Genomic DNA, 16,784 nt, shown 5'->3' with positions numbered 1-16,784 from the left:
CTCTCTGCTCATTCCGGGGATATTTGTGACTTGCTTCTTGTTGACTCTTTGCGCTCCTTGCTGACAACGGGTCTCTGTGTGTCACAGACTGCTAAATCCAGCCAGCTGTATGCAATTAGGCTGCAAAATGCTGGGGATGTGCATGCTCCTCTGCAAAGCATCAAGAGGTGATGATATGTTGAGCAGTCAAACTAAATGTCTTTAGTTTGATTTTTTTTGACAGGCTTGAAATAATAACATAATAATAACAAAGTCATCACACATATTTTTATATATGTGTGTGTGTGTATATATATTCAAGATTCAAGATTTCAAGATGTTTATTGTCACTCCGGTTATAAAAGTTTGTGTGTGAAATACTTTGTCTTAGAGGCTCCATTACTGTACAAACAGAAAATAAATATACACAAAAAGACATATAAAAGATAATAACAAAATATAAAAGCAATAGAAACGTTAAAATATATATATTTAAAAAATATATAGCCTATATAAAAAGAGAGTCAGTGAATTTAAACCCTATAGAAAGTTATTGTACAGACAGCAGTTACAGTTCATCACACATATATACAAAATACATCTATATATATATATTTAAGCCAAATCAATTAAATCACTCTGGTATCAACACCATTACATTAATATAGCTATATATATAAAAATTCATTATCTATCTTTTGGCTTACTGTATTGTAGCCCATTAAAAGTGCTATAACTTTAGGGGATTTATACAGTAGCTCACTGATAAATGGCAATAGTTTTTGTCAAATGGCTTTAATGTTTTCATCTTGTCTGTTGCTGGCTACTTTGACAGACAGACAGTCACTGATTCATAAATCAGTGACCACATCTTTTCCCTCTGGGAGATTCACTGTTGTTTCCTAGGTAACAAGCGCCCCCCCTCCCTTTACTCTTGGTTCCTCTGGACTGTACCAAATTTACTGTAGGGTGAGAATAGTGGTAGTTATAGAATAGAGGTGGATGTTCGTGTTTACACGGAACGACTTGTATCAACATAATATAATACAAAATTATTTAGCTTTAAATTGCATCTTATTATGGCTCGCATAGTTGATAATGAACGCGTTATTAATGTTTTGACCTTAATATGAACCCCCTGGCGAAGCTCATGAAACATTTCCTCGAACTGTCAAAATCGCTTGTTGCTTCCTACCCTAGCCTTAAAAGTAGTTAGCGAGCTAGCGTGTAGCGAGTGATAGCTTACTCCAACCCTTCACTGAAATATATTTCGAAAGCGAGAAAAAGTTTGCTGCTGAAAAGAATTAGTGAGAAGTCTCAGTCGAAGACCATTTCTTGCCGTCCATTTCCGAGCCGTGGGTCCAACCGAAATAGCGCTCTGGAGAAGCGGCGGCGGCGGCTGAAGTGCAGCTGGATGTGACAGGTTCGTCATCAGGTAAGCTGCAGGTAGTTAGCTTAGCAGCTAGCACTCTTTGGCTTTGGCATATATTTAAACATGTGGCATTATGGGAGATATAGCGGCTCTTTGGACAGTAGATGTGGCTAAAAATATTCCTAATGATGCTACTCCAGTGTCATGAACATTATGAGCTCATGGCTGGATGGCTATGCTAGCCACTAATCACTGCCCAGTGAGCTAATGAAAACAAGTGAAAGCTGCTCCATAGAAACAAAGATGAAATCAGCATACATTATCTCTGTGTCTCTCCTGCACTGATCAGTGTAATTCTTCTTGGCACATACTGTTTGTTATTTGTGAAGCAGTTAAAGACTTGATGAAATCAGTCGGGGATAGGTTTGATAATAACTGATTTATTATTGACACCATAAGACAAATAGTGTCATCATGTAAGCAATGGCGTTGCATCATTGTCACAAGCTCCTGCATATATCCAGGTTACAGTGAACTATTGCATGTTATTACTTTCAAATGGAAATGTATATGCACAATGAATGCAGTGTCATCTTGACTAATGGATTGTTAGTTTTAATTGCTGTGTACAACGAAAAATAAACCAGCTCTAATGAGACGTAAGTGGAGGCACATTTTAATTTACTGCAGGTTGACTGAGCAAGATCTTTTTACACCTGGGTAAGGTTAATAAGTTTTGATCAGGCTAACTGCGAGGTCATACACAGTAATTGGTCTTCCTGAAAATGCAAATTGACATCTCAGAACAGGGCTGTAACAATGTAAGCACAGTGAGACAAGGCAAGCTAATCAGTATAACAACACAAAGTGGACCTTGGCTTGCCATTTGTATGGAATATATTGTTTTCATTCATTCTATTAAAGTAACGGTACAAGTGAGTAAGAAACAGCAATCCACACTGCACAATGATTGTTAGGAAATTGGCTTTTTGTCATCAGAAGTATGAAAAATTATGTTATGTGGAGTCAAAGTGGCATTTGAATCCAGTATTTCCTGGTTGATTTTGATTCTTTTTGATCTCTGCTTTTGAACACAGTCTCAATGCACAGCCTTGAACTTGCTCCAAAACACCCTGGTTGACCAGTTGCCTGTGCATCTATTAGGCATTTGTTTCTCAATCATCATGTGGACTAAGTGTGTGACATATTTACCAGAATGGCTTTCAAGCGGAAGGAAGCACAACTCTCTGCCGCTTGATATTTGATTACGGCTAATAATAGAAAAAGACAGCTGCCTTTTCATTGATCTGTCTTTGGTGCCCTATTTCTAAGCCCTGTTTTTTTCTCCCTGTCATGTTCAGCTATCCAGTAGTGATAACACAGAATACATAGTGCTCTGTGCTTGGGGAGTATTTTCAAACTCATCAATCTTCATTTGCTGTAATTAGCTATTGTTTCAAAATACTTCTTTTGTATTTGGAAATGAAGCCACTGTGGGCCACAGAAATCCTAAATCTGGTTGTGTGCGAGCCAAGCTGTTTGGGGTCAAACAGGACAGGGATAATAAGAGGGGAGGGGATACCATGTGGGAAGGAAGTGGCTCAGCTTGTTTGTCTGCCAGGCTTTTGTTTGTTTTCCTGTCGGACAAATCTATTTAGGAGGTAGGCTATCTGAGGTCTGCCGGTGGAAATTAGCTACAAGCAGGGCTTGTTATACAGTTATTGACAGTTATTCAATCCGTAATGTGGTTATTGAGAAGTTGGTTGCAGCCAAATGAGAGACTGATAAGCTTGAGCATCATCTATTACCAGCTATTGTTCTGTATGAACAATAACATATCAAGTTGTTTTTTTTTCTCATCATACCAGTCAAGTTTCAGTTGTTGCCATCTGCGAGCATTCCTTTCCCTTTAATCTGCCACTTCTGTGTACATGATATAGCGCCGCGAGGCTACATTCACTGAAGGTGTCAGGTGACACTTTTGCTTTTGACAGAGGCTGGTATACCCCTCCTCCCTGTTCAAGCTTCATATAATGGCAAAGCGCTAGTCTGTGTTATTTCCCTACAGGTGCCCCAGTGCCTAAGATGACATCAGTATACAGTGTCATTTGCTGAGGTAGACAAATTTTCATGCTAGAGAGATTAATCCACCCAACCCCCATCTCCCCCAAAACCCTTTGACAAATCTATTGCCTGTGGAACATCAGATTATATACAGTTATCAAAGCGTTGTCAGACAGTTAACAGGTTTGTTCATCACGGAACTGTAAAGCATGTTTAGCCTCATTGATATTAACGAAACACCCAGGCTGCCGCGTCATTCACAGCCTTTGTTTGTGACTTTGTATGAGACAGAGGCAGAGAGAGAGAGAGAGAGAGAGAGAGAGAGACAGACACAGGGAGAGCCAGAGAGACAGACGGTACAGCTGTTCTATTGAATCTGGATCGAAAAGTCATGAAGCTGGATCTCTGACTCATCAGTTCTGTGACGCTCCGGCTTCACGGCTCATATGATGCCAACCAGCATGTCATCAACTGGGTGGAGGGGAGCAGGATGGGGGGGTGGGGGGCGGTGGTGGAGACAGACCGAGACTTTCCAACCCCAGCCAGCGCCAGTCATTTTTTTCCTAAGCACATTCTGATGCAATAACAATAACAGAAATGTTCACTACTGTGCAATTTTCCAGGCCAGTAAACTAAGGAATTAGACTGAAATAGAGCTTGAGAGATTAGAGGAATTGAGACAACATACAGGTGAGGGGAGGAGAAGAGATGTGTAAAAGAGGAGGAGGAGAGGGAGGAGAGGAGTTTAGAGGAGGGATGCTGAGGGTAGGTGGAGGAGAGTTGGGAGGGGGGAGGAGGGGCAGTGCTGTTGTTTCCTGGGGGGATGGTGTTAAATGTAATCATAGAACATAGACAAGGACAGAGCTGATCATCATTATGAGACTGCAGCAACGCTGTGATTATTACTTTCTTAGTGGTAATTTTGTACGAGAAATCTGGAGTTCATATTCTTGAGCTACTTTCTATTAGAGGGAAAACTGATTCAAATTTGAATATAATAAAGTTCCCCGGGAGAATAATGGACAAAAAATGAATAATGTGATAGCTAGTTTAGCAGGGCATGAAATTGGGGGAAATACCTTTAAAGATCAGCATTCATAGGTTGTTACTGTAAGCGCAGTTTTCACCCCATCACTTAGTGTACTCTGTTCCAATAGGGAGATACAGAAAGCTGTGATACGGAGTAGCTGTTCTTCTATTGGCTGGAGCTGTTAAGGGGCAGGGCCTTGCCACAGGCTAGTGGGCAGGAAGGGGCTGGCTTTAGGGGTGTGGGGGGTGGGGGGTGGTTGTGGTGTGGGGGGGGGGTGGCTGGAAGTGTTTCAGCCAGATAGTTGGAGTGGACACTCTTCTGCTTCCTGCTTGCCTGCCTGCCTGCCTCACTCGCTTGCTCCGCGGCTGAGAGAGAGAGAGCGAGAGAGAGAGAGAGAGAGAGAGAGAGAGAGAGAGAGAGAGAGACATCGAGAGAAAATCCCTGTCTAGGCATGGACCTCCGGCTGCAGCACTCGGCAGCTCGCGAGGAATGACAACAGTTCACATGGTCATTAACTCCAGTTGCTGAGGCTGAAGGGAGCTGTACTGTAGCTCAGTGTCACAGAAGCACCGGGTGCCTCCTATGTTCGGGACAGCAGACAGACAGAGGCACACAGCAGAGCTACGGGACCCAGTGAAACGAGGTGGGAAAGAACCGTCATATTGGCTGGCTCTTTTTTTTTTTTTTTAAATTTTTTTCAGGAGTTTTGCTGCAGTGTGCTGCATACCAGTCTGGGTGGGGAGGGAGGAGAGGGAATGTTTTATCTGTGCGAGAGCATGAGAATGAGACGAGGGAAGAACGGGGGGAAAAAATAGAAAGAGAGTGGGATAAATGCACAGGAGCAGTGCAGCCACGCAGTAACTACCCTTATTGCAGTTTCCAGCGCTGTAATGGACTTTCTGTTTCGACTCCTGAGAGAGAGGCATTATCACAGCAGTTGACTTGCCCCTTTCCTCAGTGCAAATGTCAGGAGCTCTTTTTTTTTTTGCCACACGGGCTCCATATTTTTCACTCTCTAGAGAAAAACTTGTCATGTTGTGCGGCATGTGCGCTGTCACTGCTCGCTTTGTGTAGTTTTCACAAAGTTTTTTTTCCTCGTAACTGTTGCAAATTTGTTATCTACAGGCAAAGGTTGTTTGTACAGAAGAGGGTTTGATATTTCAACACCCTATGTGTATGTCGATACAAATAGCTGATGGCCCGAATAAGCTGGGACTTCCCAGTTCTAATAAGGCCCACATCATAATTAACCTCCTGAGTTAGATGGGGCATGGTTGACGTGTCCCTAGCTTTCTGCTGTCTGTCTAGATTTAGCTTTTCGCTAGCCGCCGGGTCTGGTGCAGTCAAGCAGTGGACATTATCGCCTGCATGGAAAAGGCCAGGGTGGTGTCACACGTCTGGCCGTGGATCAAGGGGAAGTGGGTGTTTTCTAAAATGGAACATCAGTTCAGCCCTTCCTGTTGTGAAAAGAATGGGATAAGTCTCAGACAAGCACCAAGTCCTTACTGCAAGACCCTGTCAGCCAGAAGTCCCCTTTCACCGTATTGACTCCCATGGAAATTGTACCTTGCGATGGTATTAAAAGGATTTAGTGGTCAGTGGGGTTTTCAGACATCTTCTTCTGCATGAAAGAGGTACATAGTCTGATTGCATTGTGACACGAGGGTGAGTTTGCTGAATCATTCAGCTCTCATGTTTTCAAGTGCTGAAGATTTCCATTAATTTGATGTGTTTCATTTTATATTGTAATGTACAAGAGCTTTAATCTAACACAGTGTTTGCTATCCTTGATTTTAGGATATATTCAGTGCCAGTGAAACTTACAAAACAGTTCTAGTATGCCTGAGAGCAGTTGTAAGCATGCTTCTATAATTTTCATGCAGACTTTTACATCAAGTAAGCCTAAGTATTCTGTTAATCATCATGCTTATCTGAACAGCACTATTCACCTCTGGCTGCCAACTATACTGTAATTAGCTGATGACTTGCCTGAGTCCTGTGGCTAAGCAGGGAGCAGACAAGAACACTTGCACAGGAAAACAAGTCTATTTACTGAGTGCAGTGGTTGATATCAATCAAAGATGCTGAAACTCTCTCTTGCCTGTTTTCATGGAAGTGCTTGAAAAAAATTAGCAGATGATAGTGAAAAAAAAGAGTAGGTCATCTGTTCTAAGGAGAGGAAAGCCCAATCCTATATCATGAGCAGGGCCATTCGGGTCACTGTGGTTTAGCTAAGGCTATTATGATATGGGGCACACCTATCTGCTGACTGTGTGAAATGCTTCTTGTGTTACCTCCGAACAGTAGCTTAGTCCTGGTATAGCCTCTGCTGAGCTCACTCACTCGTCCTTATCGCTAATGGTATTTGATAATATTGAACTCAAGGAGCCGTAGCTTATGCCAAAGACAATTTCATAAGCATCATAGCGTCTATAGTATTAAATACGAATTAGGCTGCAGGGTATAGCCCTGCTCTGATCCGCTCTGGAAGAGGCAAAGGAACATTTTGCAAGCCAACAAGTTTGTGATGTCACCCTGAAAGCTAGGTTAGGTTTATTATAATCTCTATAAACAGATATCTGCATATGGATGCAGAATCTGTAGGCAGCGGGACAAGATTTTGGTACCGGAAGCGTTCTGGTTTCCTATTGTAGTAGTATTGACCAATCATGTTGGAGCGGGCTTTGGTTGGCATGCAGGTAAACAGTCCATGTGGAGAGCAAAAGAGGAAGAATGCATTGGCTGAAATACAATGTCGGACTATCATCTGATGACGACTTAGATTTTTATTAGCTTTTTTTTTTTAATTATCTGCATTCACATGCATATATCTGTTTATAGAGATTAGCTGAAATGTTGTCTGGACTGTGTCAAGTTGCTAATCGGACTGTGAAACCACGACTGGCGCACGGAAGAGGAAGTCTTGGCCCGGATATCCGTTATCCGGATATCCACTGGCTACACCAGAACCCCGAAATATTGACCGTTGCCCATCATCTTTTGAAATTGGGTTTGCTAGGGATAAAGGACATTTTGATAAAACCTGTATTATAAGGCTCACTCATTTTCCATTACTCACTGGAAACTGAACATTTTCCTATTTCCCCTCTACAATGAGGTCCTCTCTCCACAGCCTTGAAAAACATTGACCACTTGTTCCTCTTGGTCATGCAAATGACCACACAGCTGCGGTTTGCCAGCATAAAGTGGTATAAAATGGAAATGCAGCCACTCAGGTACCCTGCTTATGAGCTTGTCTGTCACAGCCATTTGTAATGTCTACTTTATTTTGCTGGCAACACCTGGCTGGTGCCACAGTAAACGTTGTCACAAGGCTTACGACCAATGGAAACCAGGTAGCTTATCGTCTCTGCTGAACAAATACAAGCAGCTGAGATAAACCGCACCGCACAGCCAGAGTGCACAGATACCAGACTAATGGGTTACATACGTGGTATTCAGAGGTCAAGCCAATGACTTTCACTCGAGACGCCCCAGTCCCGCTGACTCTCATTCAATTAAGCAGACTGACCAAGATAATGCTCCTGCCAGCTGGCCTTAGTAAGCGTCAGTAATCCATAAAGTCTAGTACTGTGGTGCTTTTCTTCACATCTCTGCCCTGCTTTATCAGGTCACCCTGTCTGTCCACTGTTTGTACTGATGACACAGAGGGGACAAAGCCTTCTTGCAGGAACTCAAGAGCAAAACAGGATATACTTATACTGAACACAGGTTTTGTCCTTTTTGGGGTTTTTGGAAAATATGCTCCTGTATAGCTGAAAACAAGGATAACACTGTCATGATTAAATAATGATTTGGCAAAATGAACAGCCTCATTAACATCTCCACATTCAGGATATTGTAATGCATCTGGTATAAACTCACTGATTTGGAATAACATAATGTTAAATTGCATGGCATACGTTTCATTAGAAAGCCTTGAATATATTTCTGCGTTGCCAAATCCAAATTATTAGACTAGTCCTTCACTCAGCCATGAGGGTACACAGGAGTGCTAATCTCTGAGGTCAAAACATAGGGTGCTGGATGGTCCCTTCCTACCTGCCCACCATCTGTCCCTCCCTCACTTCATATCAGTAGCATTGTGCTTGAAATGCGACTGCCAAGCTCAGCATAAACCGTACTGTATGTGTAATGCACTAGCAGAAGCTCAACGAGCCTAAACCAAGACAGAGGCACACTGTCCAAGGACACGTCAAACCAGACTAAACTCAAACTGCGTGTACTGCCTCTGACCTCAGCTAGAGTTTTCCAAAGCTATTTTTTTTCCACTATGTGCTTGAGTTTCTCATGCTCTACGGATAGGATGTTGTTATATGACAGAGGTAACAGTTTTCCCCCCGGGTTGGCAGTTTGCTTTTCCAGCAGGGGCTGTGGTTTATTTCGAGAGCGTAAGAAGTCTCAGCCATCTCTGCTAAAAAGAGGCTAGCATCAGCTTACATGCTAATACAACATTCTCACTATTACATTTCCATCTCTGTAAAGTTTGTTGATGCACATATAACTTACAACAAACAAGGTTTACATTCTCAACATACAGTATGTCTGTGGTTCATACTTGTTGAAACAACCAGCTGTCATGTGTGTGCTTAATATTACAGTTATTGCAGTTGACTATGGTTAGTGTTACTGTTTAGTAAATCTTGAGCTGCAGCTTGTGATAATTTTTGACTATTCTATTAATATTTTTTTGTTTGTATGTTAAGCACTTGAATCATCATAAGCCCAAAGTTGTCTTTAAGATATGATGTGTCATAAAAATAACTCATTATTTCTCTATCAGTTGATCAGCCAGTCAGTTAAAGAATTGGTTTAAGCCTAGTTTCAATGCCTGTTTGTGTAACATTTGTTTGGACGGTAGTTAAATTACCGTGGGATACTACATAGTCATACAGTCAATACAGTATGGGAGCAGACATGCCGTCAGGTTCCTGCATGATTTTTATCGTACCGTCACCCACATGAGGGTACTTTTGATCTTCAGTTCTCATCATTTGTTTTGAATATCTTTCATGACAAACATTGTTTGCATTTTACCTGTCGAGTCCCTTGTGAGCTTTTCAGGTGACCCTAACCAACCCTTACCCACCCAGTCGGCCCACTCGATTTTATAAAAGACTGAGTGCTGTAAACTTCCACTGTTCAACTGAAAAAATAAAAATGACTGATGGCTGTGTTTACCAGCCATTTTAGCACAATTTGCTCCATCATTTGAGGCAAAGTAATTTTACAGAGAAATGGCATTAATGTCCCCTCACACCAGTGCTTGAAGTAGAAAAAAATAAGTGCCATTACTCCCCTTATTCACATGTTGGCATGTGTAGCGGCTGCTATCAGCAAATCATTAAGTATTACATTCTGAATTTCTACAGTGAATAAAAGATATTAGTAGATATTGTTGATGTTCACTACATGAATTTATTTAATCAAGGGGACAACCATTATTAGAGTAAAAAATAATTGACTATGTACTCTAGCTTTCGTGTGTGCCAACAGAGAAAAGCAGGCAGGCGGGAACAGGTGAGTGTCATATATTGCCCCCCAGGTAATGCAGATTTTTTAGGGCCATTATGAATCGCCCACAGAACCTGATATGGAGAGGGCAGATAAGAGTACTGGCCAGTAGCATAGGCAGAAATCACAGCGTGGGCGAGCACAGAGAAAATCAGGTGGGCCTAGCATGTCCAAGACCAATCATAGGCTACTAATAGGTTCTGAAACGCATACTGTATGTTAACCAAAATAGGCCATTACAACTATACTTGCCTGAATGCACCAGTTTCCCACAGTCTGAAATGGTAAATTAGCTTGCTTTTGATGATTACAGCAGAAGACTACTGGTCTTGGTGTTGAACAATGAAATTATTTCATTATAGTCCAACACTTCAGTCAGTTCTCTTTCAAAGGAGAGCAGGGACAAAGAGTTCAGTCTGTATGTCATCACTGATGCCCTGATGCCAGTTTTTATCCGACTAACAGTTGAAAAGAGTCTTTCAACAGTTCAGCTTGTTGCTGCTGCTGACGGGGGAAAGGGGCAGCTCACGTACATGTTGTTACTTGGCACTTGTAAGAGGAGAAACCTGGCGCAGGAGTAGTCTCTTCCTCCCGCTCCACACGACATATTTTTGTGACAAACTTAAGCAAATGGCTTTGTTTCGCCATGGTTTTTGTCTTAACTATATTAAAAGCAGGTAGCTAGCGGAAAGTAGGCTTCTGTTCCTCTGTGCAATGTGCAGGTTGTACACTGAGTGAAAGAGGAGGAGCCGCTCACAATCTGGCATTTGCGAAATGCACTGCCACTCAAAAAATCTGACCTATCAACATCATCATATGGTAAACAAGAAAGAAGAATTGTTTTATTTTTATTGGTCGTGCAGTCACATTCGAAACAGTATTCATTGACTGCTATTCACTGGATGATCCAGCAAAAAAGGAAACCCAAAGCTACATGCCAAGTGCCTATGTGCGAGAAAAAGTCACGGTTCACCAAATAGTAAAATGTAGACGTGCCAATACTGCGTAGCGGTGAGTACCGGCCCACTTCAAGCAGTGTCTCACACATTCTGACAAAGTAGGTTAGCTTTATCACAGACATCTTATGGCTTCTAAAAATAAGAAGGGATTAATTGTTAAAGGTCAGATCTGACATGATTCTTACCTGACTATCTCTTCTGCAGCGATTGGCTCTCTCCCTGGGGAGATGGTGTGAAATTAAATCCTGCCTTGGAGAGTGGAGCCTGGGCGTCAGTACGATTGGGCGAGGAAGCTTCTCATCTCATTTCACATGATCAGCACTAAAGTGGGACAATATGATTAGCTAGACAATGGTCCGGATTCATGGGCTTGGAACAGTGTAGGGTTGGTGGGCGATTTCAAGGGGAAGCATCTTTTTGCTGCTTGTTGTCTAAGGAAAGACTACTTGTCTCTGTGACCAGAAAACCAAGCCAAAAAAAAAAAAAGACAGAGTCTGGAAGATTTTCTTTTTTATTGTAGGACACTTAACCATATGGATATATGATCTTATCCTAATGGTCTTTTAAAATGTCTCCCTTTGATATTCAACACTTTGCACAAAACTACAAACAGAATTCAGAAGTCTCCAATTAGAGAGACCAAGTTTAACTAACCTAACCAAGAATACTGGGCCTAATCCAGATCTGACAAGACCTGAAGAACTGTATGACAACTGTCTAAAGGTTTCTGTCTATGAAGGGAATTTGTAAAGGGATTTCTTCTTCCTTTAACAGTAGCATAGATGGTTTGAGTACAAGTCTCAACTTGCCTTCATTAACACAAAGTAGAGCTTGTCATATGCCTTTAGAGGTTGTTTAAGATAATGTTCCCGTGGTATTAAACATCGTCTTTGTTGAAGTCTAATTGCAGTGGAGGTTAGGGTAAGTGTGGTGTTTATTCTTGGTCTTGTCTTTTTTTCATAGATGAATTTATATGTTTTAAACTGTAGAGGGGAATCTTTTAACCAGAGCTGTAGGTTTTTACAACCTTTCTCTGTCTCCTCCCTCGGTCTGGTGTCCCCAGCCCCCTTTTCCCGCCCCTGGTTAGCAGAAAAACATTTCCAGATGTGCCAAGAAAAGAGCTCCCTGCGCAGTAGCTTAGTAATGGATTTCATACGCTTAAGCTAAAGGTCACTTCCTCAGATTGTTGCTCCACCAATTGTCCCCCCCCTCTCTCTCTCCCTAGACAACAGCCAGTCACAGGGACCAGTGTCTTTCCAGGATGAGGCAAGGTGCACATACACACATTTCCCCCCATGAATGTAAATTGACAGGCTGCTGTCAATGAGCCGGTATCTAATTTGGACAGTGGGAGACCAGTGAATATTGCAGGACACAGGGCAGCGTCATAATCGTGTCTGGCACTGGCATATGCATCTGTCTCGGTCGCTCTCTGGCTGCTGGACGGCTGCCCGGAATAGTGCTGCGCTGCGCGGTTTTCTATTGGCTGCACCATCCCGCCGTGCATGGCTCTACAGGGCGGGTTGGACCCTAGGGCTTTTTTCTATCTCTGCTCTGACTCTATGCTCTTGTCCACTGTCTCATAGCACAGAGGCTTTTGCCATTCACCGCTTTGTATGCAATATGTTGGAGAGCGAGTGGGCTTGTAGTCACCCCGTACAATGGCACACACCAGTGATCGGGGGACTTAAACTCAAGTGGCTTCTGTATAACCTCACAACTGCCTTTTTTCTAGTTCATCAGCCATGTACCCTTTAGAGCTAGCACCCCTCAGGGCCAGTACGTACACAAATTCAGATTGACATGCATACACAAACACTGTTAACGCCTGTTGAAGCCTGTTAGATAAATCGTTGCCCACTGTATTTAGCAAGCCATTTTCTCACTCTGAAAATAACCTCATGCTGTTTGTTTCTTGTCTGTCTCTCTCTCCTTCTCCACTTCAGATCACTGACAGAAAGTGCCTTGTGAGACAACATCCCTACTTGAAGATTCTTGGGCGTTTTCGGACAGCTCCAGATTTCTCCTTCTGCAGTCGTGACAGGACATAGCTTAGCCCCTTGGTTCGTCTTTACCTGTGCTCAGTGTGAAGAACCCTCGAGTGAAGAGGTGGAGCTACTGCACTGCTGGCCAAGGTGCCAAATCTCAGAAAGAGTAGGTACTGAGGACGTTTAAACAATAGAAAGCCACTTGTGTCGTCCTAATCTGTGCCATAGCACCTCGAAATAGCACCGCTTTCGCTCCTCAACATCAGCCCTCGCACAGATATCATCACTCATACAAAGGACATTTTGGGGACATTGGTACAACCAGTAGAGCTTGTGTCCGAGCATGCCCCCTCTGCCTTGTCAGAGGTCTGCAACTGAGACTTACTGATTGATGAACAATTAGCTGTTCAACTGACAAACTCAATAACAGCAGTGCAGTCCCATGCTCCGGTCACAAAGACTTTGCCAGTCCATTACCTCCACTTTCCTTTCCGTGAGGATAAATCTCATCCACTGACCTGAAGCAGATCACTGTTAGCTACATGTTCCATCAGTTTTAGTTGTTGTTAGTTTCATTTTTTTTTTTTTTTTTACTGGAACACTCTGTAACACCTCCTCAGAGGATAGCCTCCTCCTTAAACCAAGTGGCTCAACTCCACCCAAGCTCCTCAGCCAGCGCTGCTGACATGGCTCTAAACATTGCCTCGATACGTGACACAAAATGGCTGACCCTGGAAGTGTGCCGGCAGTTTCAGAGAGGGACTTGTTCACGCAGTGATGAGGAATGCAAATTTGCCCACCCGCCCAAAAGCTGCCAGGTGGACAATGGGAGGGTTATCGCCTGTTTTGACTCGTTAAAGGTAAGGACTTTTTAATAAGGATGTTATGAATTTTATTCTGTCCTCTTCCCTTATGCTGCTCTTTTTCTCCAGAGTATTGGATACAAATTGATTGTAAGATTCTCTCTCTTCTAGATCTTTTCATGAGGTTGTTGTCATGAATACCTGGCCCACATACCTGCAGAAATCATCATGTTTTATACTCGTTATTTTATTTCTCTTAACACAACCTCATGGACCTGTCAAATGATGTAAAGCAAATATGAATAATTGGATTACATCTCCGCAGTACCAATATAGCATCTGACATAAAATGTTACAGCTTTGTGGTTCCTAATGGTCGGTGGGTGTAGGTTGTCTGCTCAAATTAGCATATGTGTCAGGTCTCCATGCTGTGCTGCAGTTAGCAGACCAGCCTGACCTATGAAGCTAAAGGCCAGAGAGGTCTGTTGTCATGTTCACTGTCACCACAGGTGTGTGTATGTATGTGTGCGTGCACATTAGGTTTTTTTATACGGTAAGTTCTACTAATGTTACCATGCCTTGTCCATCATCTGCGTTTGTGGGCGAACATCTGATCGCCTGAAGTTGTTTCAGGGCTTCTATTCCTGGTTGCATGTCAGCTGTCACACACAACCAACGAACAACATAAACAGTCAGAGCTTGTTTGGTTTGGTTCCCACAGATCTAAGAAGAGGTTTAAGTATTGAATCTCTGAATGTGGGTGATCTGTTTTTTTGTCAACTGGTTATTATTGATAACATTTGGTTGGTATGAAATTCTAGAGGCTTTAAAGCCATGTTGAACTATTTATTCCTTTAATAAAGGTCTGTAGTTTATCTTTTCGCCCCTCATGTAAGATGTTATGTTGTTGTTACATTTGTTATGGTTGATACTCTTGTTGAACCTTTTTGCTTTTTCATAGTGGTAAAATATCTTAAATTAGTTTAACACCAGATACTTTGAAAGTCCCCCCAATTATAACAAGGTCGCTTCACACAAGCCCCCACATGCTGCAAATAAGATGACTGCATCCAAGAGCAACCCATTATTTTCAAGCTGTGTAGGAAAAAAAAAGCAGCTGTGACAATGATAAATAGCCAAAGAAACTAGAGCAGAACACTGGAACTGTGAGGAGTTTGTCTTTTTTTTTTTTTTTTTTTTTAAGTATGAACTGTAGCTGCATTCACATATACAGCAGTGCGGTATGAGGAGACTGTATTTCACATTTTTCAAGGTTGTGTAAGAGGCCTGAGACAAAAGACAGACTAGATTCACTAGAAGCGAAGAGCTTTTGTTAATAAAAAGTATGTGGTATGTTTCTCTATACCTGAAAATGTTATTAAATTGAAAAATAGTGGTTTGCAGGCGACATCGTTGGATTGTGGCCCTATATCTCCTGAAACAGGTTGCAAGCTTGCCACACTTTTTTGCACTCGAAAGCTATAAAGATCTTTGAAGTGTGTAAAAGCCCTTTTCATTACATGTTGCTTAAGGTCAGTTATTTATTTGACACGATGAAGACATTATGGGCTATCAGCTGTTTTCTTGGCTAAGACATAGCTCATGGTAAGGCTCGCGGAATTATTGCTTGCAGTTAGCCATTGAATGACACTCCTTCCCAGCTGCCAGATTTAGCAAGCTGTTATACTGTTATGGTTTAATGAGCAAACAGCTGACTCCAATTGGGATCGATTTGTTGTTGCACCATGCAAGGGAAGGCCTGAAATTCCCTCTTCACATCACATGATTTTGTTTTTCCTTAGCAGTCATCCCTGACTGAGGAAACAAAATGACCCAAGCATGCAAACTTGTAATAACAGTAATAATAATACTGCATTGAATTTGTACCATACTTGTCATTCATAGTGAAACTCAACGTGCTACAGTATTAATAACATAGAACACAAAGAATAATATAAGAGTTGTGCTGCCTTTCGTTTACACTACTATCAATGATGTTTCTTTGCTTTGTGGCAATCTACTGGCAATTACTGTTATGTATCATCTGTACCTTGAATAAACAGAATGTCATAAAAGAATAGCATGCTGTGTGCACACAACATAAATCAAGTCCCATCTTCTAAACAGCTTTTGAGTGCAGTTCGTTTGAAGGAACAGTGTGTTTCCTCACTTACCGTCACTCAGAGGCAGCTGTACTACCCAGAAGAACTTGAGGTTACTTACCATGTAACCCCTGCTCTCTGATAACATGAATTAAGTGTCTCACTTTATAATGCTCTCTGAGGCAAAAGCCTCCATCCAATATTGGCTGGCAGTCTTGATGCTTGCGTCAAGGCAGCATATTTGCAGACTTCCATGCTGTGAGCTGTAGGCTCACTCCATTGTTTTCAGCCAACTCCATGCGTCTTGTCAAGTGATACTTGACAAGAGTGGACAAAAGGGTTGTCTTCCTCGTCTGACACAAAGTGTTCTGACACTCCTCTATCAGCTCCTTGTTGGAAAATCCACTGGACTAGTTTGCAACACAGACTCTTAAAGGTAAAGTGTGCACACGGCTCCTGGACATAACAGCACATAAAACATCAATCACAAGTGTCCATTTGTGAGATTGTGCAACCCAAGGGACATAATCTTTGGACAAGTTTACTGCCTGTATTATGACAGTTTGGCGTAGCTAGAATATAAGAGAGGTTTTAGTTTGAATTTGTTAGATTTGTTTGGTTTTAGTTAACAATCCAAAATTTGAGATCTTGCAATAGCTGGTTAGCTTAATAGCAATCTGTCTCTCTTGAAGCCTAGAATGGTGACTAAGCGATATTTCCATTGGATTGTTAAGATATCCTCCCAACGACAAGAGTCTACCTTGATACAAGCATCATGACTTCCAGCTGGTACTTGATGGGGAGAGGCTTTTGAAGATATCGTTCGTGCATGGCTCCTTTTTTATTCTTCTCATTTTCTTGAAAAATATTTGTTACATCTATTATCTGGGCTTCATGGCTGTGGCCCTCCTATAGCTTACTATAGGTTGCTTATAATGTTGTCAATCAAGGA

At 42.1% G+C, this 16,784-nt stretch overlaps 1 protein-coding gene across 12 annotated transcripts in view; it reads left to right on the top strand.

Annotated features, from left to right (window-relative positions):
- Positions 1 to 1,052: 1,052 nt before the first annotated feature.
- Positions 1,053 to 16,784, top strand: part of mbnl2 (muscleblind-like splicing regulator 2) — a 55,839-nt gene continuing 40,107 nt past the window's right edge. The window contains exons 1-2 of one of the 12 annotated variants that reach the window (XM_067583687.1): positions 1,053 to 1,414; positions 12,886 to 13,787. In XM_067583687.1, the coding sequence (XP_067439788.1) occupies positions 13,614 to 13,787 (174 nt within the window). In that variant the 5' untranslated portion in view covers positions 1,053 to 1,414; positions 12,886 to 13,613. Of the gene's footprint in view, positions 1,415 to 4,771; positions 5,089 to 5,925; positions 6,111 to 12,885; positions 13,788 to 16,784 lie in introns of those variants that run through there. The other 11 variants (XM_067583680.1, XM_067583690.1, XM_067583686.1 and 8 more) reach the window with 11 other exon arrangements.

Source organism: Thunnus thynnus, chromosome 24, assembly GCF_963924715.1.
Source record: "Thunnus thynnus chromosome 24, fThuThy2.1, whole genome shotgun sequence".
Classification (NCBI taxonomy): Eukaryota; Metazoa; Chordata; class Actinopteri; order Scombriformes; family Scombridae; genus Thunnus; species Thunnus thynnus.
Note: the sequence above shows the minus strand (reverse complement) of the source record. Positions and strands in the feature narration are given on the sequence as shown.